General features: G+C 44.5%; 1 protein-coding gene across 4 annotated transcripts; it reads left to right on the top strand.

Moving 5' to 3' along the window:
- Positions 1-875: 875 nt before the first annotated feature.
- Positions 876-27,342, top strand: LOC143289108 (apicoplast pyruvate carrier 1-like). Of its 4 annotated transcripts, none has more exons than XM_076597964.1 (11): positions 876-1,015; positions 2,490-2,926; positions 5,017-5,206; positions 9,855-9,981; positions 11,016-11,155; positions 16,132-16,557; positions 16,891-16,999; positions 19,533-19,655; positions 21,817-22,029; positions 22,442-22,541; positions 24,103-27,342. In XM_076597964.1, exons 2-11 carry the CDS (start codon positions 2,710-2,712, stop codon positions 24,225-24,227), a joined length of 1,770 nt encoding a protein of 589 aa, XP_076454079.1. In that variant the 5' UTR covers positions 876-1,015; positions 2,490-2,709; the 3' UTR covers positions 24,228-27,342. The 4 variants fall into 4 exon arrangements, with proteins under 4 accessions (XP_076454079.1, XP_076454081.1, XP_076454080.1 ...); XM_076597966.1 differs by having other exon boundaries at positions 2,403-2,926; XM_076597965.1 differs by having other exon boundaries at positions 876-1,028.
- Positions 27,343-27,853: the final 511 nt, after the last annotated feature.

Below are 27,853 nucleotides of genomic sequence, written 5' to 3'. Positions count from 1 at the left end.
GGTCGTAAGTCACCAATAAACACTTAAGGAGAGACTGGCAGACATCCTCCCTCTGTAAATACCAACATCCCAGCATCAGATGCATTAAATTCTGGCTTCGAATTCTGAGCATGGACGATCGTAGATATCCAAGTAAGGTATACAATACACTGTTATCACTGCAGGAACAGAACCATGCAACATGGGCTTGTGACTTTCGAAATATCTTGTACACATTTAGTTTTGGGATAGTTTGGGAAACACAGGGTGTGGGAGATGAAAGACTGCTTTTGAAGCAAAGGGTTGTTGATTGCTTCAAACAAGATTGTTCTTCTGCTTTGAGTACACATGACTTTTACAGTGTATACGGAACCTATAAAACATCATTGACGCCTGTTGTATACTTACGTTATGAAGATAATACACCTGTAAGAAGAGATTTTGCCATCTGTGTGTGTGTGTGTGTGTGTGTGTGTGTGTGTGTGTGTGTGTGTGCATGCGTGCATGTGTGAGTGTGCACAAGTTATTGTATTGATATGCACACGTATATATCCTAAATGCTACTGTATCTGTTTGTGTACGATTTTCGATTTCTGTTTGTACCGTTGTATGTACTATCCCCCCACCCCCACCCCCTAATGTTCCTTGTGACCCCGGTACACTTGGTAATAAAGACATATTCTATTCTATTCTTTTCTTTTCTATACCGTTGTGGATCTGAAGCGTTGGTTCGTACGTAGCCGAGTAAAAGCGATTATTTACGATGTTATTATCATGTCTTATCACAGATGGCTTCAAGACAGAAAAGAAAAAAAAGAAGAAGAAAAGAAAAGAAAAAAAAAATCCAGTGATGTATCCGTGTCAGCTCTCTTTGCGACTGGTGACCGTGACTCGCAGTCAGTACGTTGCACGGTCCTCAGCCAGTTTTTTCTGGTGCCACCCCCAGCGACTGCCGGCAAGTCTGAGGTCTCTCCAGCCCATCTGCCTGTTTGTCGTCCATTGTATTCATCTTGGGACGTTATCGTTTCTTTCTTCGGTAAACCTCTCAAGTGTGATTGATTATGGGGAGTCAGTATTTTGTGTTTTTGACAATCTTCGTTAACAGTGTGTGTGTGTGTGTCGGGGAGTGGTGTGGGGGTGGAGTGTGTGTGTGTGTGTGTGTGTGTGTGTGTGTGTGTGTGTGTGTGTGTGTGTGTGTTTGTGTGTTTGTGTATTTGTTGTATTTGTATTTCTTTTCATCACAACAGATTTCTCTGTGTGAAATTCGGGCTGCTCTCCCCATGGAGAGCGCGTCGCTACACTACAGCGCCACCCTTTTTTTTTGTATTTTCTCCTGCGTGCAGTTTTTCCTATCGAAGTAGATTTTTCTACAGAATTTTGCCAGGAACAACCCTTTTGTTGCCGTGGGTTCTTTTACGTGCGCTAAGTGCATGCTGCACACGGGACCTCGGTTTATCGTCTCATCCGAGTTGTGTGTGTGTGTGTGTGTGTGTGTGTGTGTGTGTGTGTGTGTGTGTGTGTGTGACTGTATCAGGCCCCATAGTGGAGGTGATGACTATTGTGGTGATTATCTTCCTCTTTGGTGAAAGAGTTGTTGCTACAGCTGCTGTTGTTGTCGCTGTTGTTGCTGTTGCGACAGCCATTGTTGTTACAAACATTGTGTTGCTGCTGTGTCTGCTGCGGATTACTGATTACTATCTTCTTCTCTTTTAACTCACTCAGTACGGCCAGTCTTCTCTTCTCATCTACACAGACCCCTCGGATGTCCAGTGGGTGTCTGAATGACCCAACCTTTAGCTTCCGTCGTCAGAATTGTGGTATTCTTTGTCAACATTCACCTCTTCAGTATAAGAGCCTTCCGCTTACAATACTTTGATGATGGTAATTGGGGTGAAACGCTGTTAACGCCGTTTCTTTCGCCGTTCGTATGGAAAGAGTTAATTCGTTTCTTCTATTGTTGTTGTTGTTCATGTTGCTGTTGTCGTTATCCCCAGCATTGCTTGTTCTGATGTTATTACTGGTGCAGCTGCTGTAGTCATTGCTTTTGATGCTGCGGCTGCTAGTGATGACGATGACGATGATAATGAGGAGGAGGAAGAGGAGGGGAGGAAGTGATGAAGTGACGATGATGATGATGATAATGATGATGATAGAACTTATGAGTAGTGTGTTACACTAACAGTTCAAGACAATACTCCGACGACTTATCTTTCAATTTGTTATATTTTAATTGTTTGCTTAATTGTTCATTCTGCTTAATCATTTGGTTTTTTTGTTTCATGTTAGTATTTTACACCAACCTAGCAAAGGCTATTAAAGCCTGACTTGCGCATTGGGTTTATGTGTAGGTCAGACATCTACTATGTTTTTCCTTCTTCTTTCGGTTTTATTTATTTATTTATTTATTTTTTTTTTTTACCTAGATGTGGTGCAGCTAATATGGATCTGTGCGCACGCCTTAACACCTCCTGAAACTGAAACTGATTTTCTGTTTTACACACATATCTCAGAGGGGAAAACTCCACACAGTACTACGCCGAAGTTGTCTCCTCTTCGCTCCCTCATCTCCAAATAAAGAAACACACACACACACACACACACACACACACACACACACACACACACACACACACACACACACACACACACACACACACACACACACACACAAACACACACCACACACACACACACAATACATATATATCCGGAATTCTCACCACCTCCGCCATGACACCGGAAGCATCAACAGACACAGCCATCAACACACCTGCGGCTGCCATTACCACCACCTCCACAACAACAGCGAAAACACCTCGGTCATCGAAGAGGACAAGGAGGACCGGGTTGTCCCGTTGTCTGGCATCCCTGCCTTCCTGGAGGGCCGTGGTGACGGTGGCTGCTTGCACGCTCGTGGAAGCCACTCTTGGGGTCACCTACACCACCAGTAAGATATCTGTTTGTGTGTGTGTGTGTGTGTGTGTGTGTGTGTGTGTGTGTGTGTGTGTGTGTGTGAATCAGAATCAGAATCAGAATCAATTTTCATGTCAATTAAACCTGAACAAGGTTTGTAAGACACGCATGCAAAGTTACATGAAACCACGCACAAAAAAGCAAAACAAAACAGATAAATATTGAACAAGAGATTGAATAACTCCTGGACGCTATGGCGTTTTTGACAGCAGTTACTGACAAATTTCCCAAACAGTCCCACAAGTTTGTCTTCCAGTATTAGCTGACTGGGTTTAATAATATTTGGAATGTAATTTTGAATTTTTTGAATGAATTCTATTCTAATTTCTTTGTATAATTCGCAGTCATCTAAGAAATGATATTCTTCCTTTATTGTTTGACATTGTAAACATAGTCTACTTTCTTTTGGGATGTTGAAATAGCGGTCTTTTTCCATTGCTAAATCATGACAGGATATTCTTACTTTGCACAATGATTGTTTTTGATTATAATTAAGATATCCTTCAAGCAAATAAGGGTCAGTTCTGTATTCACGATAATTTTATTATCGAATAGTAGTTTAGATTTATTTTCAAATTTGTTTCTCTTCCAGAATAAAACATATCCATATTCTAGTTTATTCATTATAACGTGGCTAAGTCTATGAATATTGAATGTTGACTGATTATTCCAAACGTGTCTTAAGCCAAGATTCTGTAATATAATTTCAGTGAAATTAATCCATGTTCGCTGTTTTGTTTCCTCTGTAAGCATGTCGTCATACACAATTGTGTGTGAAAATGGTGACTGCTGGACCTTTCAAAACGCAATTGAAAATAATAACAAATAGTGTAAAAATCAAAGGTACCTTAAGATGACGATAAAGCGTTTCGTGTCTTAGACTCTTTCTCAGTTTTAAGTTGTTGGCAGGCCACAGTTGTCTGTTGGAGGTGAGTTCAAGTCAATGACTGGAAATCGCAGTTCAGCTCACTGACGTGATGCTGGAGGAGAGGGCGATGATGGTGGGATGCGGGGAGAGGGGGAAGGTGTCTGTCAAGCGGAAGGAGGGGGAAGGGGAAGAAAAGGAGGGGAATTGAAGGGAAAGGGGGTTATACTGAAGTGTCACTCTCTTAGGCTGATATATATATATATATCTCTCTCTCTCTCTCTCTATATATATATATATATATATGTGTGTGTGTGTGTGTGTGTGTGTGTGTGTGTGTGTGTGTGTGTGTGTGTGTGGAGAGAGAGAGAGAGAGAGAGAGAGAGAGAGAGAGAAGAATTCCAAGCCCAGATGTCCTCGTTTTCTATAAAGACGGTAGCTGCTTGCACGTTCGTGCTAGTCATTCTTAGGGTTACCCGCATCACCAGTAAGATATATATATATATATATATATATATATATATACATATATATATATATATATATATATATATAGAGAGAGAGAGAGAGAGAGATGTATGTGTGTGTCTGTGTCTGTATGTTTGTGTGTATCTCTGTGTGTCTCTGTGTGTGTGTGGAGAGAGGGAAAGAGAGAGAGAGAGACAGAGAATTCCAAGCCTAGATGTCTTCGTTTTCCATTATTCAAGACTGGCATAGCCTTTCAATATTCCTGACTATGCTACACAAATTGTACGGACAGTACAGAACAAACACATTGTTGCCTCGATGGATTTTTGACTCGAAAGAACAACAATGCGGCCAGGAGAGGAAAAGATTATCAAACAACAAAAAAGAGTGTTAAAACTCTCCCCATTTACAAGGTACACAACTTCGAGTCAATGCTGCTTATGCTACCGACTCGGCTAGCAGCATACAGGTAAATAACTAATAAAAGATACATCGGAACAAGCCCAGACACTTCCTCAAAATAACTAGCTCTGGGCTGGGCCGTATTCCGATCGTCACACATGATTCAGACACCTCCCCTGGTGCTGTGAATATGTATTACGCTAAAAAGAAGAGAAAAAATGCATACATCATTATATGTATATATGTGTATCATGTCCTTTCAAACGCTTTTTTTCTGGGGATCTATGTCTGATGTCATGCGGTTTTTTGTTGTTTTTTTTATGATCCAGGCAACTTCGCGCCCTATCTGACGTCATACGTGCGAAACGTCACGGGCGATACGTCAGTGGACTACGGCAAGGTGCTGTGGCTGTACAACAGTCTGTGGCTGGTGGCGGCTGCCAGCATTGCCTTTATGGGGCTCCTGGAGAAGAGAATCCCCAACAGAATCTTCGTTCTGTTCGGCATCTGTTTGAACGCGTGAGTGGAAGGGGGTCTTCTTGGGTCTTCAGTTGTTTGGGGGCTACTTGTGTAAAGTGTGTGTGTGTGTGTGTGTGTGTGTGTGTGTGTGTGTGTGTGTGTGTTGTGTGTGTGTGTGTGTGTGTGTGTGTGTGTGTGTGTGTGTGTGTGTGTGTTTCATGTGTGTGGTTGTGTGTGTGTGTGTGTGTGTGTGTGTGTGTGTGTGTGTGTGTTTCATGTGTGTGTTTGTGTGTGTTATGCGTGTGTGTGTGTGTGTGTGTGTGTCTGTGTGTGTTTCATGTGTGTGGTTGTGTGTGTGTGTGTGTGTGTGTGTGTGTGTTTCATGTGTGTGTTTGTGTGTGTTGTGTGTGTGTGTGTGTGTGTGTGTGTGTGCGTGCGTACACACACACACACACACACACACACACACACACAATCAGCAGAAGTCCAAGGAGCACGTTAGTCAAAACGATGGTAAGCAAAGCGAAAGTTGTAAACACTGGCTAAAAGAACACATTAATGCTCCAGCCTGCAGAGTTTTGTAAAGACTGCATCTGGATGGAAAGAAATGATGGACAACTTGTGTACATAAATGTAGTTCTATTCCAGCAGCGTGTCAGTTCTAATACTTGGGATGATTAATATCTCTAACGTGGGGAGAGCGAAAACGAGCATGTTTTAATAAAAACAACGGATAATTGAATTACAGGTTGACAAGATTGGGACTTTCAGTTACAAACTGGTGACAGATTTTCTTCTCGTTATTTCATTGCCCCCTGCCTTGGAATTACATTCGTAAAACAAACTCATTTGCAGAGGAAAGGAAGAAAAGAAAAAGGATGACACCTGGCATTCGAAATTAAAGAATAATGAGGCTATGAGAGTCGTCGTCGTCGTCGGCCTCCTTCCGTCTCGAGAGACGATGGCTGCACCAGAAGTGTCGTCACTGCCGGGCATTGCACTTCCTGCTGTGGCTGTGTAGACCGATGCTGGAGTAGCAATCTCTGTTGCATGTGGGACACGTACAGGTAGATGCTGGTTGGTTTGCAGAATTTGATTTGCGTGTGGCTCTTTTTCTCCCCAGCGAGTCAATGCGGCTTCTCTCTGCTTGTTTCACCCCTCTCTGAATGGCAGATTTCCAGGGTCCACGTGAGTCCGCAAGGCTTTCCCAAGACAGCACGTCAATACCTGTACTTTTCATGTACCGTTTGCAAGCGTCTTTGAATCTTAGTCGGAGGCAGCCTTGGGGCCTTGATCCCTCTGATAGTTCGCCGTGCAGCAGATCTTTTGAATATGTTTCAGTTTCAGTTTCAGTAGCTCAAGGAGGCGTCACTGCGTTCGGACAAATCCATATACGCTACACCACATCTGCCAAGTAGATGCCTGACCAGCAGCGTAACCCAACGCGCTTAGTCAGGCCTTGAGAAAAAAAAGGTGAATAAATAATAGATAAATACATAAAAAATAACTACTACCACTACTAATAATATGTATAAGGCGCATAAACTTGATGAAGTCAATTATAAGCGTACATAAATAAATGAATAAATAAATAAATAATAATTATAATATAAAAAACTAGTAGTAATAATAATAATGATAATAAATAAATAAATAAAAAGACAACATTGATGATAAATAAGCAAATAAATGTAAAACATGGAGACACATTCACACATACACCCACATATGCATAACAGATATGCACCAAACATGTAGTTTCACAGATATGAAAGCACAGTCAAATACACATAAACGTACATGAGCCCCAACACACACACTCACACACACACACACCCACACACATTACCCTGCACCTCCTCTACCCCCCTCCACACACTCATTTCTAGGCTACGTATCGCAGCTTCCACGGCACACACACACACACACACACACACACACACACACACACACACACACACACACACAGATGAACACTTACTTGTACAAGCACACACACATACGCCCATATCCCCACCCCCAACCCCCCACACATATACACAAAGATATATATATATATATATATATATATATATATATATATATATATATATATACAACCGCACGTTCCAATATTCTGTTGCTCCCACAATGTAGGTATGCATACACACACATACCTCATCCTCTACCCCCCCCCTTCCCCCGCACTCACCCTCGCACACACACACACACACACACACATACGCACATGCACAGAACTCTCCTGACACTTGTGTATACTTGCACCCTCGTGCTTGCACAAACGCACTCAAACACACAGACCCCCACATACACACAAACACACACATACACACACGTACAGAGGCTGCCACTGATTGGCCGCAAGAGGGATGGGAAAAGATCTCTGATGCCAAGAATGTGGCGTCTAGTGTGTTGCTCAGTCTATTGTATTTGGAAAAGCCCACAGAGACTCTGTTCCGTTTTGAAGAAATTTGCGCAATGTTGGTTTGGAAATGATGCCGATATTTGTTTGATTTGCAAAGCATCGTGCTATACCTTTCATGCTAGACTTACGGCCGCTCCCTCTCTCTGCTTTCATTTCTTTGAGGCGATCGATGGTGTGATGGCCTTGTACCTGTTCTTTTTGATATTCTTTGACTTTTCTGAGGATTTCCGATTTTCCTAGATGTAGGCCGCTCGTTGTTGTTGCGTTACCAGCAAGTCTGTCAGCTCGCTCATTTCCCTTAACACCTGCATGTCCCGGGCAGTATGACCATGTGAATTTTTTAATCTGAAAGTTGCGCATTGCCTTATGCCACTCTGGGCTTTCCATTCCATTTTCAATTTTCTGTATGAGGTTCATTGAGTCGGTTAGAATCATGGCATGTTGGTTTCCGGGCATATGGATGGACGATAGCCACTGGAGGGCATGTGTCACAGCTTCAACTTCCATCGTTAGGCTGGAAGTTGTGACTTTGTAGGCAGCATTCTCTTCCCTAATTGCTTTTCCATTTTGTTTCGCAGTGGATCCCCAACCGGATTGGTCTTTGGTGACTGAGCCATCTGTGTATATGATGATGTCCTCTTCTTTACTGTTTTCTTTTATGAGTGGCTTCACTTCCGCATCAGTTTTGCCCTCTGGCCATTCCCGACAATGTCTTCCCAGAGTGGGTGAAATGGCTGTGTTGAATAGATGGTTGAGGTTTTCGGGGTTTTCCTCCCATTCTTTTGTTTCTTTCAGGTCTTGTAGTCGGCATACTAGCTGGATTGTGTCTTCTGCTTGCCCCATCCATGATCTTCCTCGTCCTAGACGGCTGCCTTTTGGTTCTTTGACTGCGTCATGCAGTGGGTTTTGAGGGTTTTCTAATGCTTTGAAGTAGGTCTTACCCTGTTCTAACTTGTTTCTGGCCTGCACTGAAGGAAGGTCAAGCAGGTATCGCATGGTTTCTGTTGGCGTGTCTTTTGTTGTTCCAAGGATCAGCCTCATAGCTTCATTTTGAACTCTAATTTTAGGAGGTTGCTTTGAGATGGTGTTGTTAGCCCAAGTCCGTAGTCGATCACACTGAGGACGAGTGATTAGTATTGCAGGAAGAGGTGGCGTTGTTCAATACCTTTGGTTGCCATTGCTTGAATATGTAAAGTATGAGAGTAAAGGATTTACAAACAATAGGAAGTTGTAACTCTCTCCATGTGCTAGGGACACGACTTCAAGTCAATGCTGCTTATGCTACCCTTTCAGCAAGAACACAGGTAAAAAAAGAAGGTACATTGGAATAAAGCCAGACAGTGATCCCGGTGTGTAGGTGTGACTCGCCACATCTTCTGGCTGAATTGTTTTCAATATTTCCTGTCTAGTCGGTATATTTTAAGTATGATTATGTGTAATCCTATTCCCTCTCCATATGTATCTGTTTTTTTCTTCTTTGTCTTATTTGTTGACTTCTTGTTTTTCTGACCTTATTTCTGCTTTCTGTTGTGAACAATGAATCTGAAAAATGATGTTTATATCCAGTGTAAATTCTTCAGCAAGCACACAGGGAAGGAAACAATGACTGCAATGACTGTCATATATATGCAATTGGAAAACATGTATTCCACGAACAACTTGACCTTAAGGGCGTAAAGCCAAATGTATTTCAACATGATTGTATTTGTGTAACGTTCACCAGCCGGAAAACGAAAGTAACAAAAATAATCACATTCCTGAGCACGATATAAACTGTTAGCTTGCTGTTGCTCAGCTGTGTGTCTGTACATGTATAACATGTTTACTTGTTGCTCAGCTGTGTGTCTGTACATGTATAACATGTTTACTTGTTGCTCAGCTGTGTGTCTGTACATGTATAACATGTTTACTTGTTGCTCAGCTATGTGTCTGTACATGTATAACATGTTTACTTGTTGCTCAGCTGTGTGTCTGTACATGTATAACATGTTTACTTGTTGCTCAGCTGTGTGTCTGTACATGTATAACATGTTTACTTGTTGCTCAGCTGTGTGTCTGTACATGTATAACATATTTACCGAATAAAGATTTGTTTCATCCAAACCCAGACACTTCCTCTAAAAGGCAGCTCCGAGCTTGTCCTTATACCAATCATTTGACATGTGCACACAGCAGCAACGACAAAAGAAATGTGCAAACACAAATCAGCTTTTTATTCAGGACTGGCATAGCCTTTTAGTCCAGAAATACATCGATCACACCTGGCGTTGTTGTCTGTTACAGGGCAGCGTTCTTTGGCACCTACTGGGCACTGCAGGCGCCCTTTGTGGTGCTAGTGTTCGTCAACGGAGTCCTGCAGGGGTTTTCGCAAAGTATCCTCTTCCCCAACAGTCTCAACCTGGCTCTCAAGGTGCGTGCCTCCTCCAGTGGGGAGGGGGTGTGGGGGGGTGGGGTGAGAACAATGTGTGAGGTGTGAGGGGGAGTAGAGTGAGAAGAGGAAGGTCAGTGGCCGTGGGAAAGAAGAGAGAGAGAGAGAGAGGAGAAGGGGCATATTGACAGGAAGAGAAAGACAGAGATAAAGGGAAAACAGAGAGAGAGAGAGAGATGAATAAGAGAGAGAGAGTTACATACAAAACAAAAATAGCAGCAGCAACAACAACGAACGAATAAAGAATGCCAACGCTGAACGAAAACGATTGTGATGTTGATGACGACGATGACGACGACGACGACGACATGCAACGATGATGATGATGATGCCGATGGCGACGAAGATGTTGATAACGCAAGTGGCGCCATTATGATGGACCAACTTTCAAACAAATGATTGTGTCAGTGACGGCGATGATGACGATGACCACAAGAACAGCAATGTGAGCAAAACTAAGAAGCCAGTTTATGCATCATCATCATCGTCATCGTCGTCATCATCATCATCATCATCATCAGCATTGTCGTCGTCATTGTCATCATGGTCTTCATCGTAACCATCATCATCATCATGGTTGTCATTATCGTCATCATCATAATCGCTGTCATTATCATTTATCGTCATCGTCATTGTCACCATCATAATCATAGTCGTCATCGTCACCATCATCATCATCAGTTCAGTTTCAGTTTCAGTAGTTCAAGGAGGCGTCACTGCGTTCGGACAAATCCATATACGCTACACCACATCTGCCAAGCAGATGCCTGACCAGCAGCGTAACCCAACGCGCTTAGTCAGGCCTTGAGAAAAAAAATATATATATATAAGCTTACATAAATAAAATAAAATAAATAAATAAATAAATAATGATTATGATATTAAAAAAAAAAGGTAGTAGTAATGAAAATAATAATGAAAGTCGTCATTATCATCATCATTATCATAATCATCATCGTCGTAGTCGTCATCGTCATCATCGTCGTCATCGTGGTGGTGATGGTGATGGTGGGCAGTGGTTTCCTCACCGCAAAGGGCTGGTGGCGGGCATCACGATGGGTGGTTACGGGGGAGGGGCGTTCATGTGGAACCAGGTGGTAACCAAGTGGATCAACCCTCACAACCTGCAGCCTGATGTCGTCGATGGCGAGAACAGGTCAGGGTTATCTGTCTGTCGTGTGATGCTGTCCCCTCTCTCTTCACTCCAATCTCTGTTCGTTGTCTCTGTCTTCTTTCTGTCTCCTCTCTGTTCCTGTCTCCTCTCTGTCCCTGTCTCCTCTCTGTCTCCTCTCTGTTCGTTATCTCTGTCTCCTCTCTGTTCGTTATCTCTGTCTCCTCTCTGTCCCTGTCTTCTCTCTGTCTCCTTTCTGTCCCTCTGTTCGTTATCTCTGTCTCTGTCTCCTCTCTGTCCCTGTCTCCTCTCTGTCCCTGTCTTCTCTCTGTCTCCTCTCTGTTCGTTATCTCTGTCTTCTTTCTGTCTCCTCTCTGTCCCTGTCTCCTCTGTCCGTGTCTCCTCTCTGTTCCTTTCTGTCCCTCTGTTCGTTATCTCTGTCTCCTCTCTGTCCCTGTCTTCTCTGTCCCTGTCACCTCTGTCTCCTCTCTGTCCCTGTCTTTTCTCTATCTCCTCTCTGTTCGTTATCTCTGTCTCCTCTCTGTCTCCTCTCTGTCCCTGTCTCCTCTGTCCCTGTCTCCTCTCTGTTCCTGTCTCCTCTCTGTCTCCTCTCTGTCCCTGTCTTCTCTCTGTCTCCTCTCTGTTCGTTATCTCTGTCTCCTCTCTGTCCCTGTCTCCTCTCTGTTCCTGTCTTCTCTCTGTCTCCTCTCTGTCCCTGTCTTCTCTCTGTCTCCTCTCTGTTCGTTATCTCTGTCTCCTCTCTGTCCCAGTCTCTTCTCTGTCCCTGTCTTCACTCTGTCTCCTCTCTGTTCATTATCTCTGTCCCTGTCTTCACTCTGTCTCCTCTCTGTTCATTATCTCTGTCCCTGTCAAGCGCGTTGGGTTACGCTGCTGGTCAGGCATCTGCTTGGCAGATGTGGTGTAGCGTATATGGATTTGTCCGAACGCAGTGACGCTTCCTTGAGCTACTGAAACTGAAACTGTCCCTGTCTCCTCTCTGTCCCTGTCTTCTCTCTGTCTCCTCTCTGTTTGTTATCTCTGTCTCCTCTCTGTCCCTGTCTCCTCTCTCTCCCTGTCTTCTCTCTGTCTCCTCTCTGTCCCTGTCTTCTCTCTGTCTCCTCTCTGTCCCTGTCTTCTCTCTGTCTCTATTCTCTGTTCGTTATCTCTGTCTCTGTCTCCTCTTTGTCCCTGTCTCCTCTGTCTCCTCTCTGTTCCTGTCTCCTGTCTGTCTCCTCTCTGTCCCTGTCTCCTCTCTGACTCTGTTTTCACTCTGTCGTTGTCACTGTCTGTGTCTTTGTCGTTATTTCTGTCTCTCTGTATGTCTTTTTGTGTGTGTTTGTTGTTGTTGAGAGTCATTATCAGATGATGAACTCTCTCTGAGAGTTTCAGCATTTCCAACGGGTGAAGCAGGGCTGTGTGCTCGCTCCAGTGCTGTTTAAGGCTACATTCACACTAATATCACACTGCATATAGCAGTCTTAGAAGCTCTCGGAACAAGGAAGGGCAGATGGCAATGAGCGTGGAAACGTTAACTGAAGCCAGCCTTCATGAGTGATGTCCGGACAGACCCAGGCAGTGTAGCAATTAACAGATTAGATCACCACAGGGTCAGCTGAGTACAAATGGACTCGCACACTCCGAGGCCAGTCGGTCCAGCACGTAGGGGCATCAGGCAATAGTGAGGTCCGTTATGCTGGACATGTGTCCGAGAGCACAAAGAAAGCAAGCCAGCGATGTGTAACTCCCAGCTGAGATAATGCGGCCGGACGGCAGGCAAATGAATAAATTCCAGAGATGTAGGCGAGTGATTATTTTTCATTAACGTGGAATACCAGTGGGGAGATTGGCCATTTCCGGGCTGTATATAAGGCTGAACACAAAGACCCCACGAGCAGTTCCCAGAGCAGACCCCAGGAGCAGACCCGAAGAGAAAGGCCACAGCAAACCCTTAGAAGACCGGTCTGCAGCTAGATGATGATTTCAAGAGGTATGTGACGTGTTAGATTCTAAGTCAACATAGGCAGTAGTTAGGTTAGGACAGGTCGTAGGATGTCTGTGTTGATGACTGAAGAATGCTATTATGGATAGTTAAGTGATATGATGTTTAGCCCAGAATGTTGAAAATATGTGACTGAATAAACAAAGGATCTAGAAATGAATCAAGTCTTCAGAACTTGTTAGTTGTTATATGTTGTGAAATTATTCCCTCTCGTCACAGTCTATTTCATGGTGGTGTGTCTTATTCATTTGTTGGTTCGAGCCTACTCTCTACCTTTCCACATCTCTTAGATGGTAGGCTTTCCTCCCTGTATGAAATCTTATTGTGTCAGGTAAAGTTAGGCAACAAACATAGGGAACCAAAGGAAATCAGAGAGAATAGACCGCATTCCCCTGAGTGGAAATGTTCTAGGAATAAGTTGGAATTTACAGTTGATGGAGATAGGGATATTCACTCGTGAGACAGTTGGCACAAGATAAATCCACGACGTTTCCGTCGTGTGATAGTAATATTCACTGATCTGATGGTTTGTGGACATGACTTTTCAATTCCATTTAGTGTAAAACACTCACAGGGTAATAGCGGCACCTTTTCACCCGAGTGATAGTAACGACGCAATACACCCGAGTGATAGTGCTATACTCAGACTGACACAGCAACGTGCTTCAGTAAAACACAGCCAGTTGCTGTCAGCTACGGCGCTCTCCAGACGGAATAAACGAATATTACTGGGGATTCACGCTGCTAGCATCATTGAAGAGTCCCTTGGACCAGCCACCCGTCTCGTCTGTCTACACGAGACAAATCAAAAAGTTGGCTGGAGACGACATGAGAAGGCTAGTCGCCAGTGTGAATTCTTACCCCCGGCATATATGGTGGGAAAGCACAAATGACGTGCGCACAATTCTTGGCCATTTGCTGTCAACTGCTGGCAGCAACTGGCTGGGCTCATTGTAAATGTAGTCTAGCTTTTTTTTTATACGGAAGTTGCTGCTTCATGCGTTTAGAAACCTTGTTCTCGGTATCTACATCAGGCATCGCCCGGATGGATCAGTGTTTGACTTGAAACGCCTTGTTTCAAAGACAAAGACATTGGAGAGGCTCATAAAAGAAGTTCTGCTCGCCGATGACTGCGCCCTGATGGCCCATGAGGAGAGCCACCTTCAGACAGTTGTCGACAAGTTCTCCGAAGATTCCAATGATGTTCGGCCTGACAATCAAGTCTCGGAAAAACGAAAGTCCTTCTCTAGTCTGCAGTAGAATAGCGACCCCCTTGCAGCAATACATCATCATCACTGGCACACAGCTGAAGGATGTCGATGCCTTTAAAGTAGTTGGGCAGCACCCTCCCTAACAGTTGTTCCCCGGACAGGGAGACTACAGCCAGGATACATACAGACAGCGTGCCAGGCACTTGACAGACTTCACACCAAAGTCTTGCAACGCAAGGATGTCCGCCTCTCTACCGAGCTCAAGGTATACGATGCGGTAATCCTCACAACACTGTGACACATGGACTTTGTACCGCATGCACACCAAACGTCTGGAGAAATTTCCACACACGTTCCCCGCGTCCAGTGACAAAACCGCATCACTAATCAAAAAGTCCCAGACAGAGCCGGCACTACAAGCATCGATGCCAAGGGTATCTGGTCGTGTCGCCCCATCGTCAGTTCGCCCCATTGTCAGTCAGTTCGCCCCATAGTCAGTTCGCCCACTTTGCCGTCTTTTCGCTCCTGGCTGCCTGGTTTATTTCAGTGAGAGTTACAGTGCTCCGTTCCTCCAATAAAGACATAAACAGGATGTACTTTTTATGTTTCTATTCACATTCATACACACAGGATTATGGGTTTCTGCTGTTATCCTTCTTACTTATTTTACGTTTTTTTGTTTACCTTTTCCGAAATTGTGTCGAACCGACAAAGGGGCCAAGTGCTCCTGGCCTCGCTTCGAGGGTCTGGCCATGTCATCTGCATGGAAGGGTCCAGAATTCCCACACAGCTCTTCTATGGAATCTGACGTATGGCAGTCGCAACCAGGGACGCCCAAAACCATATACAGATAACCGCGAGGCCAACGTCAAATGGGTAGACCTTCAACCTTGGCTAGCTTAAACTGCTGCTGCTATGTATGATATGTATGGTGGTCCGACGATGACCACCAGAACAGCAGAAGAGGCAACTGCTGCCCCGACTATTTGAACTAGAAACTTATTATAGTGGAGAGTGTCTTGCCCAAATAACATCCCCACTCTCTCGGCCGAGATGGCTTTGGGGCGGTCGGCGTTGAGATGGTTCCCAAAGGCCAACTAGCCCCCAAGGCTGCAGCACTAAGAGCCGGTGCAATTTTGCCTCCCAGTTTGAGTCATAGACCTTCACAAAAGACTAAGCTGTAAATGACTTCCCGTTGCAATGGAGAAACCATTGATCATACAGCTTTCACTTTGCTGTTATAGACCAGCTATAAGTTACGTCAATCTGCTGCTGAGAGTACCCCCACCAAAGAATTCAGTGAGGACATTCGAGGGAGACCGCCGCCAGGTGCTCTGGATCGTTGACATAGAGCTGTGTGTGCACCTGACCTGCCTGCTGGCGTCCCATGCCCCCACCTGCAACCGCGTGTGTGTTTCAGACTAGTAGTAGTAGTAGTAGTAGTAGAAGTGGGTATTTCAATCAAGCGGTATTTTTCGTTTATTTATTTCTTCATTTATTTATTCATTTGAATGGATGGATTTTTCTACCCTTAGGTGTTTGACTGATGGACTTGCTTTACACCACACTGGTATTCCGTTCGAACGGTTTTGTTTTTGAGGGGTTTTTTTATGGGCGTGGGGGGTTGTTGTTGTTGTTTTGTTTGGGGGTGTGGAGGGTAGTTTAATTCATTTCTTCTTTTCTAATTCATTTCTTCTTTTCTGATCGACTTTTTTTTTTACACCCCAGGTATTTCACTCGAGCGTGTTGTTCTTTTGGATGGCGGGGAGTATTTTTTCTTGACTGGTGGTCTTTTTCTTTTTACACCCCAGGTATTTCACACAAGCGGAGCTGCTGCACCGTGTGCCATCCTGTTTCCTGGTACTGGGCGGAATTCTCACCGGCCTGCAGCTCCTCTGCCTCCTCAGTTTCTCCTACCCAGGCCCGCCAAAGAGCGACACCACAGTGGAGGTGATGGTGGTGGAAGATGAACACCTCACCAAAACTGAGCACACGCCACCAGATCTTGCTGATGATCCCGTGCCGACAGAGAAACCGACAGATTCAGGTATGGTTGGGAATCAGGAAAAGGAAGAAGAAGAAGAAGAAAGTGAGAGGGAAGACAGGGGTGTGGTCGTGGAAGCGAATGGCTTGAGAGAGGAACCACATCCAGGCGAAGGCATCGTTTCACGTTTCCAGCAAGAACACGGAGATGTCTTTTCATCCGCTTTGATGGGTGAAGAGGCAGTGGAGAGAATGTGAGTGGGTTTTTTTCGTGTGTGTGTGTGTTTTTCTTATAATTTTGTGTATTGGTGTGTGGTTTTGTTGTTGTTGTTGTTTTATCGTGTGTGTGTGTGTGTGTGTGTGTGTGTGTGTGTGTGTGTGTGTGTCCTCCTCCCTTTCTCTCTCTCTCTAACACACACACACACACACACACACACACACACACACACACACACTGCGTGCACGAACGCCCAAACATACACACACATATATGTATGTATGTATGCATCTATGTATGTATCTGTGTGTTTGTGTGTCTATTCATTTCTACACATCCACAGTGGAACGATCACTCCTTTGCCTTGCAGTCCCGAATACAGTCCCCTGAAAATAATGACGATGCGCGTCACGTGGACACTATGGCTGACCAATCTGTTGCTCGACTATGCCTTCATCTTTGTCGTGCCCTTCTACAAGGTCTGTGCTCGTGTGCAGAGGTCTGTTTTCGTCCTCATCTATGGTCTGTTTTCGTCTTCATCGTGCCATTTTACTGAGGTTTGCTTTCGTCTTCATCGCGGCATTTTACCATAGTCTGTTTTCATCTTCATCGTGGCATTTTCTGATGTCTATTTTCGCCTTCATCGTGCCATTTTACTGAGGTCTGATTTCGCCTTCATCGTGCCTTTTATTTATTTATTTATTTTTGCTGCCCCATCATCTGCACCGTTTCAGTGGCATTACTCCCACGCCGCTTATTTAGATTCCCCCATACACGGCCACAGCCGGGTTCGTCCGTCACAGTTCCAGCATCGGCAGTCCGCAGGGAGCCTTGATGTTAGGCCGCCAAGAGGCCACACACCAGAGGAAACCCTGCACTGCTGCTGAGTCACTTCGGTGGTGTTCAGTGGTGCCTGTTCTGATTTAACGTACCTAGGACACCACCTACTAAGCCCCCTACTAACGACAATAATGTCTAAGTCCCGGAGCCAGACTGAGTGGGCGCCCCTCCCAGAGTGGAGAACGCCGCCACGTCCCTCAAAGCAACAGCCCCCCATGAATCTGTCCACACTGAAGACATTGACAGGACTCACCCCAAGCACGGAAGTGGAGGGGCATCGAAACTGAGGTCACCATGAGAGCAGGGCATGAAAGGCCACAGACTTTGAGACTGTTTTGTTTATATTGATGATGATGGAGGAGGAGGATGACAATGACGATGTTGCTATGGGGGTCCATTTTGGTTTGGAACTGCGTGACAAGGCTATACTCTACGCTTCCTGTCATAATGATATCCCGGCGTTAACCAGGCCCGAGAGATACAGACACTTGCAGTGTTGGTCAGGTAATTAGAGCAACACATCCAAAGACGCATCCTTGAAGTGGATGATACTCGACAGTGTGGTCCCAGTCTTCCCATTTAAGCCCACAGCACACTCAACTCTGGATAGGAGCCGGCCACGAGCCGAAAAACCCGCCTCCGCTGGGATTCAAACCCGCGTCCTCCCAGCCGTCAGTTCGCGACGCTAACCACTTCACCAGGGTCTGTTTTCGTCTTCATCGTGCCATTTTACTATGTACTGTTTTCGTCTTCATCATGCCATTTCACTGATGTCTGTTTCAAACTTCATTGTGCCATTTTACTATGGTCTGTCATTGTCCTCGTCGTGCCATTTTACTGGGGTCTGTTTTTGTCTTCATCGTTGCGTGGCACTTTACCTGGGTCTGTTTTCGTCTTCATCGTGCCATTTAACTATGGTCTGTTTTCGTCTTCGTACTGCCCTTTTACTATCGTCTGTTTTCGTCTTCATCGTGCCATTTTACTGAGGTCTGTTTTCGTTTTCATCATGCCATTTTACAGAGGTCTGTTTTCGTTTTCATCGTGCCATTTTACAGAGGTCTGTTTTCGTCTTCATCGTGCCATTTTACTGAGGTCTGTTTTCGTTTTCATCATGCCATTTTACAGAGGTCTGTTTTCGTCTTCATTATGCCATTTTACAGAGGTCTGTTTTCGTTTTCATCATGCCATTTTACAGAGGTCTGTTTTCCTTTACATTATGCCATTTTACAGAGGTCTGTTTCATTTTCATGGTGCCATTTTACAGAGGTCTGTTTTCGTTTTCATCATGCCATTTTACAGAGGTCTGTTTTCGTTTTCATCATGCCATTTAACAGAGGTCTGTTTTCGTCTTCATTATGCCATTTTACAGAGGTCTGTTTTCGTTTTCATCATGCCATTTTACAGAGGTCTGTTTTCCTTTACATTATGCCATTTTACAGAGGTCTGTTTTCATTTTCATGGTGCCATTTTACAGAGGTCTGTTTTCGTTTTCATCGTGCCAGTTCACAAAGATGCAGGCAAGGGATCTCCTTATCAGAACGTTATGTAAGTTCTTTGTTCATTCGAGCAAACATCCTTAGTCCACAACAGTGTCACATTTATTTGTATTTGTATTTGTGTTTCATTTTATCACAACAGATTTCTCTGTGTGAAATTCGGGCTGCTGTCCCCAGGGACAGCGCGTCGCTATACTACAGCGCCACCCATTTTTTGTATTTTTTTCTGCATGCAGTTTTATTTGTTTTTCCTATCGAAGTGGATTTTTCTACAGAATTTTGCCAGGAACAACCCTTTTGTTGCCGTAGGTTCTTTTACGTGTGCTAAGTGCATGCTGCACACGGGACTTCGGTTTATCGTCTCATCCGAATGACTAGCGTCCAAAGCACCACTCAAGGTCTAGTGGAGGGGAAGAATATATCGGCGGCTGATCCGTGATTCGAACCAGCGCGCTCAGATTCTCTTGCTTCCTATGCGGACGCGTTACCTCTAGGCCATCACTCCAATAAATTAGGCTTTCATACACATTTAGATGCCTTTTTCCCCCCTTTTTACTAAGCTTTCGATTGCGTTGTGATATACTACTTACATCCAAAAATTTGACCGGATGCTGCTACCGGCCTCACGAGTTGCTTGTGAAGAAGTTGACACCATTTCTCTCCTGTTCGACGCCAGGCCTTTGGACAGACGTTCATTATCGACGATCACTTGTTGGCGCTCGTTGCTTCTTTCGCTTCCGTGTTCAACGCCGTCGGACGGCCCATCTGGGGCCTGCTTGCGGACAGGATGGGGTACTTGGTGAGTACATGACGACACTAGACGAGATGGACTAGAGTAGACTGGACTAGACGTGAACAGAATAGACTAGACCAGGAAAGGGTACTTGGTGATTACATAACTAGACTATAACATGAATCGAACCAAACCAAACTGAACCGAACTAACCTGAACTGTATTATAACCTGAATTGAACCGGATGAGACTGAACCAAACTAACCTGAACTGTATTATAACCTGAATCGAACCAAACAAAACTGAACCAAACTTATTTGATCGCATTATAACCTTAATTGAACTGAACCAAACTTAACTGAACTGCATTGGTTCAGTAGACTAGACTAGATCAGGATGGGGTAATTGGTGAATAATTGACTGCACTAGAAAAGATAGACTAGACGTGAATAGAATCTGTAGACTAGACTTGAATAGAATAGAATAGAGTTTCAGTTTTAGTTTCCCCGTGAGGCATCACTGCGTTCGAACAAATCCATGTATGAATTGAACCAAACCAGACTGAACCAAACTAACCTAAACTGTGTTATTACCTGAACTGAACAAACCAGACTGAACCAAACTAACCTGAATCAAACCGACCCAAACTGTACCAAACTAACCAGAATTGTATTATAACCTGAATCGAACTGAACCAAGCTAACCTGAATCGAAACGATCCAAACTGAACCAAACTAACCTCAACTGTATTATAACCTGAATCGAACTGAACCAAACTAACTGGAATCGAACCGATCCAAACTGAACCAAACTAACCTCAACTGTATTATAACCTGAATTAAATCGAACCAAATTAACTTGAATCGAACTGATCCAAACTGAACCAAACTTACCTGTACTGTAATATAATCTGAATCGAACCGATCCAACATGTACCAAACTAACCTCAACTGTATTATAACCTGAATTGAACTAAAACCAAACTAACCTGTATCAAACCGATCCAAAATGAACCAAACTAATCTCAACTGTATTATAACCTGAATCGAATTGAACCAAACTAAACCAAACTAACCTGAATCGAACCGATCCAAACTGAACCAAACTAACCTTAACTGTATTATAACCTGAATTGAACTAAAACCAAACTAACCTGTATCAAACCGATCCAAACTGAACCAAACTAATCTCAACTGTATTATAACCTGAATCGAATTGAACCAAACTGAACCAAACTAACCGGAATCGAACCGATCCAAACTGAACCAAACTAACCTCAACTGTATTATAACCTGAATTAAATCGAACCAAATTAACTTGAATCGAACTGATCCAAACTGAACCAAACTTACCTGTACTGTAATATAACCTGAATCGAACCGATCCAACATGTACCGAACTAACCTCAACTGTATTATAACCTGAATCGAACTGAACCAAGCTAACCTGAATCGAACTGATCCAAAGTGAACCAAACTATCCTCAACTGTATTATAACCTAAATCGAATTGAACCAAACTAACCTGAATCGAAATGATCCAAAATGAACCAAACTAACCTCAACTGTATTATAACCTGAATTAAATCGAACCAAATTAACTTGAATCGAACTGATCCAAACTGAACCAAACTTACCTGTACTGTAATATAACCTGAATCGAACTGAACCAAGCTAACCTGAATCGAACCGATCCAAACTGAACCAAACTAACCTCAACTGTATTATAACCTAAATCGAATTGAACCAAACTAACCTGAATTGAACCAATCCAAACTGAACCAAACTAATCTCAACTGTATTATAACCTGAATCGAATTGAACCAAACTGAACCAAACTAACCGGAATCGAACCGACCCAGACTGGGCCAAACTAACCTCAACTGTATTATAACCTGAATCAAATCGAACCAAACTAACTTGAATCGAACTGGTCCAAACTTAACAAATAGTAAAGAGGGGTAACTCTCTCCATTACACAAGGTACACAACTTCAAGTCGGTGATGCTTACGCTACCGATTCAGCTAGCACACAGGTAAATAAAAGGTACATTGGAACAAATCCAGACACTTCCTCAAAAAAGGAAGCACCGGGCCTGTCCTTATACCAATCATTTGACATGTGCACACAGCAGCAAAGACAGAAACTTAACCAAACTTACCTGAACTGTATCATAACCTGAATCTGCGAACGGAACGGAGCGGGAACTGAACCAAAGTGATTTTCAGCCGGTGATGCTGACGACACAAGGCATTCTGGTCGTGTCTTCTGGCACCTTCCTGACCACTGAGCTGGTGGGGTCGTCAGCCATGTTCTTCGTGTGGGTGTGCACGATGTTCCTGGCCTTCAGCGGTATCTACGGCCTGCAGGGTCCCGTGCTCTTCTCGCTCTTCGGCCCGCGGAACTTCATCTTCGTGCTAGGCGTCATCAGCAGCACGGGGGTAAGTCAGCGGAGGTTTCGGTTTCGGTTTCGGTTTCGTTTTCCAAGAAGGCGTGGAAGCGAGGAAAAAAAAAGAAAGAAAACTGTGTGTGTGTGTGTTTGTGTGTGCGCGCGCGTCTGTCTGTGTGTAAATCACAATCAGAATAAAAAATAGAGTCATATTTATTTTTCATGAAAACCATAGATGAAAGGTTTACAGTGAAGACGACGACATCGATAATGATGATGGTGATGACGAGGATGACGTCACTTGTGTATGTGGAGCGGGGCAGGGGTTGGGGGGGGGGGGGGAGAGAAGCGTGTATGTGAACGTGCTTGTGTGTGTGTGTGTGTGTTGATACTGCTGCCAGTTGTCTGTCGTTCTTGTTGACGATGACGATGATAATGATGACGAGGCTGACGTCACTGTGCAGGTCATAATCACGCTGACGTCAGCACTGATTGTTGAGGTCATCTTGCCGATGTTTGGATGGAGAGGCGTCTTCCTCCTATCTTCGGCCTGCGCTCTAACAGGTGATAGACAGCACCTTTGTGTGTGCGTGTGTGGTTCTGGTGACTGAGTGGTTGGGAAGTTTGTGGTGGTGGTGACTGAATGGTTGGGAAGTTTGTGGTGGTGGTGATTGAATGGCTGGGAAGTTTGTGGTGGTGGTGACTGAATGGTTGGGAAGTTTGTGGTGGTGGTGACGGTGACTGAATGGTTGGAGAGTTTGTGGTGGTGGTGACTGAATGGTTGGGAAGTGTGTGGTGGTGGTGACTGTGACTGAATGGTTGGGGAGTTTGTGGTGATGGTGACTGAATGGTTGGGACGTTTGTGGTGGTTGTGGTGGTAGTGGTGGTGACTGAATGGTTGGGAAGTTTGTGGTGGTGGTGGTGGTGACTGAATGGTTGGGAAGTTTGTGGTGGTGGTGGTGGTGACTGAATGGTTGGGAAGTTTGTGGTGGTGGTGGTGACTGAATGGTTGAGAAGTTTGTGGTGGTGGTGACTGAATAGTTGGGAAGTTTGTGGTGGTGGTGGTGGTGGTGACTGAATGGTTGGGAAGTTTGTGGTGGTGGTGGTGGTGACTGAATGGTTGGGAAGTTTGTGGTGGTGGTGGTGGTGACTGAATGGTTGGGAAGTTTGTGGTGGTGGTGGTGATTGAATGGCTGGGAAGTTGGTGGTGGTGGTGGTGGTGGTGACTGAATGGTTGGGGAGTTTGTGGTGGTGGTGGTGGTGACTGAATGGTTGGGAAGTTTGTGGTGGTGGTGGTAGTGGCTGAATGGTTGGGAAGTTTGTGGTGGTGGTGGTGGTGACTGAATGGTTGGGAAGTTGGTGGTGGTGATGGTGACTGAATGGTTGGGAAGTTTGTGGTGGTGGTGGTGGTGGTGGTGACTGAATGTTGGGAAGTTTGTGGTTGTGGTGGTGGTGGTGGTGACTGAATGGTTGGGAAGTTTGTGGTGGTGGTGGTAACTGAATGGTTGGGAAGTTTGTGGTGGTGGTTGTAACTGAATGGTTGGGAAGTTTGTGGTGGTGGTGGTGGTGGTGGTAACTGAATGGTTGGGAAGGTGGTGGTGGTGGTGACTGAATGGTTGGGAAGGTGGTGGTGGTGGTGACTGAATGGTTGGGAAGTTTGTGGTGGTGGTGGTAACTGAATGGTTGGGAAGTTTGTGGTGGTGGTGACTGAATGGTTGGGAAGGTGGTGGTGGTGGTGACTGAATGGTTGGAAAGTTTGTGGTGGTGACGGAGTGGTTGCGACGTGGGGTTGTTGTTTGGTGGGTGGTTAGATGGCAGATTGGCTGGTTGGCCGGTTAGGTAGTTGGTTGGTTAGTTGGGTTGGATGTTTGACCGGTTGGATGATTATGTGGTTGGTTGGCTGGTTGTTGTTTTTTCCAGTGGTATGGGTGTTATCTTCTTGAACGCGTCACGTCTGCCTCTGTGTGTGTGTGTGTGTGTGTATGTGTGTGCGCGCGCGCACCAACGTATATGTATATATGCATGTATGTGACTCGTTGCGTGTGTGTGTGTGTGTGTGTGTGTGTGTGTGTGCTTGTGCGTGCGCGCGCGCGCGTGTGTTTGTGTTTATATTGTGTGCGTGCAGCCATGCTGACCTTCAGCTCCCTGTTGCTGTCCTGTGGTCGCCCCATTCCGCCCCACATGAAGGCGGGACTGACCGTTCCGGTCCGACGCTCGGCGCCCGGAAGGACAGGGGCCACAATGGCCTAGTGGTCCACGGACAAAGACCGAGGGTCTCGTGACACTGGGACCCGTGGGTGGTTTGAACAATGGGAAGGGGGGGGGGGAGGTGTGGTCTACAGTCATGACGCGAACTTGTTTCTTCTTCTTTTTTTTAATTTTTATATATATACATTTTTTCTTCCAAATAGCGCTTGTACTCAAAGACGATAGCTCAAAAGCGCGTCCTGGGACAGCTGAATTGTATTGTATTGTATTACTCCTTTTGTCACAACAGGGTTCTCTGTGTGAAATTCGGGCTGCTCTCCCCAGGGAGAGCGCGTCGCTTCACTGAAAGCGCCACCCATTTAAAAAAAAATCTTTATTATTATTATTTAAAAAAAAAAAAAAATCCTGCCTGCGGTTGTCTTTTTGGGGTTTTTTTCCTATCGAAGTGGATTTTTCTACAGAACTTTTCCATGGACAACCCTTTTGTTGCCGTGGGTTCTTTTACGTGCGCTCAGCGCATGTTGCACACGGGACCTAGGTTTACCGTCTCATCCGAATGACTAGCGTCCAGACTACAACTCAAGGTCTAGTGGAGGGTGGAGGGGGAGAAAATACTGGCCGGGATTCGAACCAGTGCGCTCAGATTCTCTCGCTTCCTAGGCGGACGCGTTACCTCTTGGCCATTACTCCACGCGCCGAGCGATTATGTCCTCAAAGCGCGTCTGGCTGATCGCAGCAGAGGCGATGATATCAATGGGTTTTTTGTTTGTTTGTTTGTTTGTTGTTTTAGCGAATACCGTGCACAAGACTTCTGTGTGTCTGTGCCGATGTACGCTAAGTTAGTTGTTATCATGATGTGTGACCAGATTTTCTGACACCGAATGGAATACCCATCCCCTGACTCGCGCCAACATCTGCACAGCAAAACGCATGTGATGTGGAATAAATGGAATGTCCATCCACTTGACCGCTGCGCTTTGGGATAATACTGTGTTGTCAGGTTCGGGTCTGTGTCAGATCGCGCTTTTGGACTATCCAAAGTTTGCGCTTTCGGGGTGCCCTTTTTGGGACTATTCGCGCTATTGGGCTGCTCCCAAACAGGCGATCTTAGCAGCGCCAAGCTTGTTTCGCGTTAAGAATTTTTGTCTCGAGTCTGTGGAAGTTGCCTGGACTTGTGGGCAATGCTTGATTAACGCTGAGAAAAACAAAACAAAAAACAAACAAACAAACAAACAAACAAAAACAAAAAACAAACAAAAAAAAACTTTGCTGGCGTTGCTAAGATCGTTCATACTACAGCAACCCTAGTATTATCATTATCACTATTATTACTAGTGCCCAACACTCGGCTTAAGTTCGCTGACGATTCAGTTCTGATAAGACTTCTTCAGGTGATGACAATAGCACTGAGTACAGACTGGGAAACGACAATTTTACGGATTTTTGTGTGATGATGAATCTTTTTTTTGGAGATAAATGTTACAAAAACAAAAGAACTTGTTATTAATTACAGGAAGAAGAAACCAAATATCGATCAGATTGTCATCGAAGGTGAGATTGTCGAAAAGGTCAAGACATACAGATGTCTTCGTGTAATCATTGACATCAAACGTTCATGGAATGAACACTCAAATGTACCTGTAAATAAGAAGCAAACAGCCGAATGTACTGTCTCATGAAACTCAGATCTTTCAATGTGTGTAACCAGCTGCCAGAAATGTTTCATTTGTATTTGTATTTCTTTTTATCACAACAGATTTCTCTGTGTGAAAATCGGGCTGCTCTCCGCTATACTATAGCGCCACCCGTTTTGTTTTGTTTTGTTTTGTTTTTTGTTTTTTTCATGCGTGTAGTTTTATTTGTTTTTCCTATCGAAGTGGATTTTCTTTCAGAATTTTGCCAGGAACAACCCTTTTGTTGCCGTGGGTTCTTTTACGTGCGCTAAGTGCATGCTGCACACGGGACCTCGGTTTATCGTCTCATCCGAATGACTAGCGTCCAGACCACCACTCAAGGTCTAGTGGAGGGGGAGAAAATATCGGCGGCTGAGCCGTCATTCGAACCAGCGCGCTCAGATTCTCTCGCTTCCTAGGCGGACGCGTTACCTCTAGGCCATCACTCCACACACTGGAGTTCTGTTGTTTCATGTTTCTTCGTGCCGGGGCGGGAATGCGACCAAACAAGACAAAGACAGACTTAACAAGATCACAAGCAAAAACGGGCAGACAAGACAGTTTTGACAACGTATTCCAGAGAAAAAGATGGCAGGTAGATTTTTTATACAGTTTTAGACGACGAAACTCACCCTATTTACTCAGATTTTAACAGTAAACGGGTAGACAGAAGCGGTAGGTTTAGACACCCCACCCCCCCCCAACTCACACACTGCCTTCCCCCTCCCCGCTTCCCCCGTTTCAGTAAGTTGTCCCTTCACTTCCACAGCTATTTGAACACAGCATTGATAGGCAGCGCGAACATTATCAAGCTATCGATTTGTGACATTTTTTTTTGTTGCTGTTGTTGTTGGACTCGTGTAAGAGAGCGAGAGAGAGAGGGGGTGGGGGGTGGCGGAGGGAGGGGTGGGGGGTGTTGTGGGTGTGTGTGTGTGTGCGCGCGCGTTTTATACCAGTTGCAATGCAAGGCGCGCGTGTGTGGGAGAGAATAGACAGGAGGTCAGAGTGGGTGGAAGGAAGGAAGAGGCACCGGGTCGCAGTTGTATGAGAATAATAGGTTGGTGGGTGGCGGTGATTGTGCATGTGTCATAGTTTTTCCTGATTGATTTTTTAGGTGTGAATGAAAACTTGTAATCATGTAGTGCCTCTTATTCGGAAACAGTGCTTCTTAATTTTTCTTGACAAAAGGGAGAAATATGATATATGATTAGTATAATATAAATTTAAATTCAAATTAGAATATAAATCAAAATAGTATTGTTTGTTTTTACTGTATGTTAAATCAAGCTGCTGAGTTTTATTACTTACGTGTTTTAATTCAGCTTTTTATCACATTTAAGTTAAACCTTTGTCATGTTCTTATTTATGTTGGACTCGACTACGGGCAGTGTGGTGTGAGTGACGAGTCTAAATGTACATGTAATTTCCAGTTGTACTGATAATGTGTGTGTGTGTGTGTGTGTGTGTGTGTGTGTGTGTGTGTGTGTGTCTGTGTGTGTGAAAAAGAGAGAGAGGTACAGAGAGAGAGAGAGAGATTGCATTGTTTTGTTTGTATTGTGTTGCATTGTTTTATAGATAAAGTTGACAGTTATTGAGAGTTAATGTCATAGGCTTGGTAGCTCATGCGAACTGCAAGATGGAGTTGATAACTATTGATAATTACTGTCACAGACATTATAGCTAACGAGAACTGCTGTAACAGACTGTAAAATGGAGTTGATAACTATTGATAATTACTGTCACAGACATTATAGCTAACGAGAACTGCTGTAACAGACTGTAGGATGGTGCTGATAACTGTTGATAATTACTGTCATAGACTTGATAGCTAATTAGAACTGCTGTAAGAAACGACAAAGCGGAGTTGATAACTGTTGAGAATCACTGTCTTAGACGTGATAGTTCTTGAGAATTACTGTAACAAACTTTAAGATGGAGTTGATAACTGTTAAGAATTGCACAGACTTGACAGCTCATGAGAATCGCTGTAACAGA

Source organism: Babylonia areolata, chromosome 13 (genome assembly GCF_041734735.1).
Source record: "Babylonia areolata isolate BAREFJ2019XMU chromosome 13, ASM4173473v1, whole genome shotgun sequence".
Classification (NCBI taxonomy): domain Eukaryota; kingdom Metazoa; phylum Mollusca; class Gastropoda; order Neogastropoda; family Buccinidae; genus Babylonia; species Babylonia areolata.
Note: the sequence above shows the minus strand (reverse complement) of the source record. Positions and strands in the feature narration are given on the sequence as shown.